The following is a 3,888-nucleotide window of genomic DNA, read 5'->3' on the forward strand; positions in this document are numbered from 1 at the left end:
CCGGAGGAGGAGTGACCCCGAGAGAGGCGGCGGCAGAGCGGGCAGGAGGGACTGCGATTGTCGGAGAGGTCGGTGTCTTTATCCGGGGAAGCTCCAGCTCACAGGGGGCTGAATCAGCACAGAATCGGGCGTTTGATTTACCAAAATCCGAATAAAGACAGAAAGAGGAGGGTTTATATTCGATTTAAAACTAACTTTGGTGAAGTATCAGTGGCTGAGAGGAGTTTATCCTGAAAACAGCTGATTTCAGCTGATTTCTGCTGATTTCTGCTGATTTCAGCTGATTTTAGCTGGTTTCTGCTGATTTCTGTTGGTTTCATCTGATTTCAGATGGTTTCAGCGGGCTTCAGTCACAGTGATGGGATTAAAACAGTAAATAATTGTTCTCAGGCTGATAATCACTGATTAATCAGAGATAAATCAATGAAAACATGATCAGATGAACTCATGAGTGTCCTGAGAGGAGTTCAGGGTTCAGGTGGGTCATCCAGAACATGTCCGGACATGTCCATCTGCAGGAGGACATGTACCATCCGAGCCCAGAGTCCCATCCGAGCCCAGAGTCCCATCCGAGCCCAGAGTCCCATCCGAGCCCAGAGTTCTGATTGTTTTGTTGCATGGTTCCTCTGAGCTGTTCTGTCTTATATTTGAAGCTGTAATCTGTAATCTGGGATTATAAACTGTGGCTCTGAAGACGTTGAGACCCACAGTTCTGGTTCTGTTCTGAATCAGAGTTCGGGTCTTTATTGTCTCTGATGTGTTTAAATGTTTTAAACTGCATTAATAAGAAAATAGGCTGATTTTCAGTTTCTACAGTAAAATAATTACATTTTTATTACAAATATTTTTACCAGTTATTAATCATCCAAGATGGTTTCTTACCTCAGATAGTCCTTAAAGGTAAACATGTAAAAATAAAATACATATATGTTCTAAAGGCAGGAAACTGTTTGATTTCATTTAAAAAGTAAAGAGTCGATGAAGAGTTGATCTGTCAGCTGCTCCACCTTCCTCCTGCTGAAGGATTTATCTCACATACGTCTGGATTTATGATGATTTATGACCGGGGCCGGCCGACCCGTGAAGCGTTCCTACAGAACCTGGACGTTCAGATGATGTTTGTGTTTCTCCGCAGAGCTCTTCGTCTGTCCGGCTCTCCTCCCGAAGTCTGCAGACGTTCTCTCAGACCTGACTGGGAAACACAAGGTGGGTCGGAACTCTGGCCGGTTCTGGGAGCAGGTGATCGCACTTGTTTGGTTCTGCAGCAGACCGGGTGTTCTTCCTGTTGCAGGTTCTGGTTTCTGACGACAGAGACGAGGCGAGGAGGAGGAGCTCCCTGACCTGTAGAGATGAACCGGGACCAGGCCGGCGTGCTGAAGAACCGGTGAGTGTGGCCGACCCACAGCCGATAAATCTGAACTTGTTCCTGACGTTCACTCAAACCAGCTGGGTTTTTATCAGGGGGTTCTGTCCGACTCGGAGAACGAGGAGCCCATCAGCAGGAGGATCCGAAACATCTCAGCCTTCATCAGGAAAACCAAAAACTCCTCGGCCTTCAGCAGGTGAGACCGGCTCAAAGGCTCCACGGCCTCTGACCTCTGACCTCTGACCTCCGTGTGTTTCTTCCTCAGTGGATCTCAGAGGAGTCAGAGCTGCACTGACCCGATGGAGGACCAAGGAGGGAAGATGAAGGTCCTGATCCAGCCAGCAGCCGTGATGGAGCGGGTACGTCTGAGACAGAGACACCTGAAAGGACCTCAGTGTCCCTCTGTGGACTCTGGTCCTCTCTGTGGACTCTGGTCCTCTCTGTGGACTCTGGTCCGTCTCTGTGGACTCTGGTCCCTCTCTGTGGACTCTGGTCCCTCTCTGTGGACTCTGGTCCCTCTCTGTGGACTCACAGGAAGTCCACCGGGTCGGACCCAGACGGAGTGGTTCTGACCCTTCTCTGTGTTTCTGTCAGGTGGGAATCAGCCACAGCTCAGCAGCAGGAATCCTCCTGTCGTCGGAGAACAGCCGCTCCGTCTCAGCTCCCATCACGGCTCCGGACCGCAGGCTCACCTGGAGGGCGGTTCTGACGTCCTGCACTCCTCTGGGCGTCCCCCTGCCCAGAACCGAGCGCTCCATCAGCCCCGAGAGCAACGACAGCATCTCAGAGGAGCTCAACCACTTCAAGCCCATCGTCTGCTCACCGTGCACGCCACCCAAACGCCTGCCGGACGGCCGTCTCATGGAGCCCACCATCGTCAAGTCCACGCCGCGGAACCTGACCCGCGGGCTGCAGAAGGTCACCAGCTACGAGGCGAGTCCCGCCGTCCTGCAGAAGTGGAGGCAGATCGAACTGGACCGGCAGAGCCTGAAAGTGACCTCCAAGGCCACGCTGACGAGTCCAGTTTCTGAGCTCCACAGCAGGCCCGATGGAGGCGGCGGCGCCACCAAGACCCGTCAGCACCGAGCCGCAGACGGAACGATGTCGTCCAACAAGAGGAAGCTGCTGTTCGACCCTCCAGCCGGAGACACGGAGGACTTCAAGAACCAGTCCGTAAAGATCCGGGTCCCTGCCATCCGCTACAGCGGCAGCACGACTCTGAGAGGATGTTCCGAGCCGGTAGGAGGTCCTGCTGAGTTCGGCGGCGGACCGGCGCCGCTCTGCCGGAAACACTCGTTCTCACCGTATGCCAACGACTCGGGGAAATTAGTGCCAAAGGACTGGCAGCCTCCCAGGAAGGACTGCGACAGCAGCATCCACAACCAGGCTACCTCGAGGAGGGGCAGGAAGAGGATCCAGAAGACCAAACACCTGGACCCAGACCTGAAGAAGAACCAGCTCGTAAGCCCGGAGGCACTGGGTCAGATCCAGCAGGACCGAGCGCTCGCCCTCAAACTGCAGAGACAGTTCGATCTGGAGAGGCAGAGCCTCAGGACGAGCCCGAACAGGTACTTCCTGCGGTCCTGGAGGTCCACGCAGAACCGCAGGAGGCGTGGCCTCAGGAGGTCCCGACGAATCAGCAAGAAGCACTGAGGAGGAAAATATGCAAACAGACCCAAAGGTTCCTGAACGTTTCTTCCAAACACCAGCAGAGCACCAAAACCACGAGTCAGAAGATCCGTTCGGACCCGAGAGTGGACCCCCGGAGCAGACCTGAGGACTTCTGTAAACCTTCTGAGTTCAGGAGGACTTACTTTAAACCTGAGGTTCTGATGAGTCCACAAGTTCCTGTTTTTATTCTGTTCAGCGCTGCAGGAGATGCACCGATAATGATCTTATTTATTTTTTTATTTCCCTTATGTCTGATGATGAATCCATCTTTGATCTAATTTATTCTCAGTGTCAGCAGCAGAGACGCTCCGCCTCCATCACACAAACTCTTCTGATGTAAAAAGATTTTATTTTTTTAAAACCTGTTTTTTTTACGTGGAACAGACGGATCCACCTGCAGCGTTAACGAGGTCTGATGAGGACCGCCGCAGGCTTTGAATTAGTCAGTATTGTTTAAACACCGGGACACGAACGCTCGGGCTGTGTGGACCCGTGGAGAACCGCAGCTTCACGATGCTGCAGAACGTCCGTTTGATGTTCTGCAAAAATCCTGAATCACAGCGATGAGACGAACGTAACCAGCTGCTCATGTGACTGTAAACTGACCGCACTCGAATAAAACCTGAGAAACCAGAGACTCGTTCTGTGCTTGTTCGGGTTAACCAGACCTGTGACACGTTAACCAGCGACCTGTGACCCGTTAACCAGACCTGTGGCACGTTAACCAGACCTGTGACACGTTAACCAGACCTGTGACACGTTAACCAGCGACCTGTGACCCGTTAACCAGACCTGTGGCACGTTAACCAGACCTGTGACACGTTAACCAGAACTGTGGCCCGTTAAACAGA

The 3,888-nt window shown here is 52.6% G+C and overlaps 1 protein-coding gene across 1 annotated transcript in view; it reads left to right on the forward strand.

Moving 5' to 3' along the window:
- Window positions 1–3,859, forward strand: part of rnf169 (ring finger protein 169) — a 5,597-nt gene extending 1,738 nt beyond the window's left edge. Inside the window, exons 2-7 of the mRNA XM_037974394.1 lie at window positions 1–68; window positions 1,136–1,206; window positions 1,292–1,384; window positions 1,462–1,562; window positions 1,632–1,725; window positions 1,961–3,859. The exon at window positions 1–68 is cut by the window's left edge and continues 35 nt beyond it. Coding sequence (XP_037830322.1) covers window positions 1–68; window positions 1,136–1,206; window positions 1,292–1,384; window positions 1,462–1,562; window positions 1,632–1,725; window positions 1,961–3,019 — 1,486 coding nt within the window. The 3' untranslated portion in view covers window positions 3,020–3,859. The remainder of the gene's footprint in view (window positions 69–1,135; window positions 1,207–1,291; window positions 1,385–1,461; window positions 1,563–1,631; window positions 1,726–1,960) is intronic.
- The last annotated feature ends 29 nt before the right edge of the window (window positions 3,860–3,888 follow it).

This window comes from Kryptolebias marmoratus, unplaced genomic scaffold (assembly GCF_001649575.2).
Source record: "Kryptolebias marmoratus isolate JLee-2015 unplaced genomic scaffold, ASM164957v2 Scaffold35, whole genome shotgun sequence".
Classification (NCBI taxonomy): Eukaryota; Metazoa; Chordata; class Actinopteri; order Cyprinodontiformes; family Rivulidae; genus Kryptolebias; species Kryptolebias marmoratus.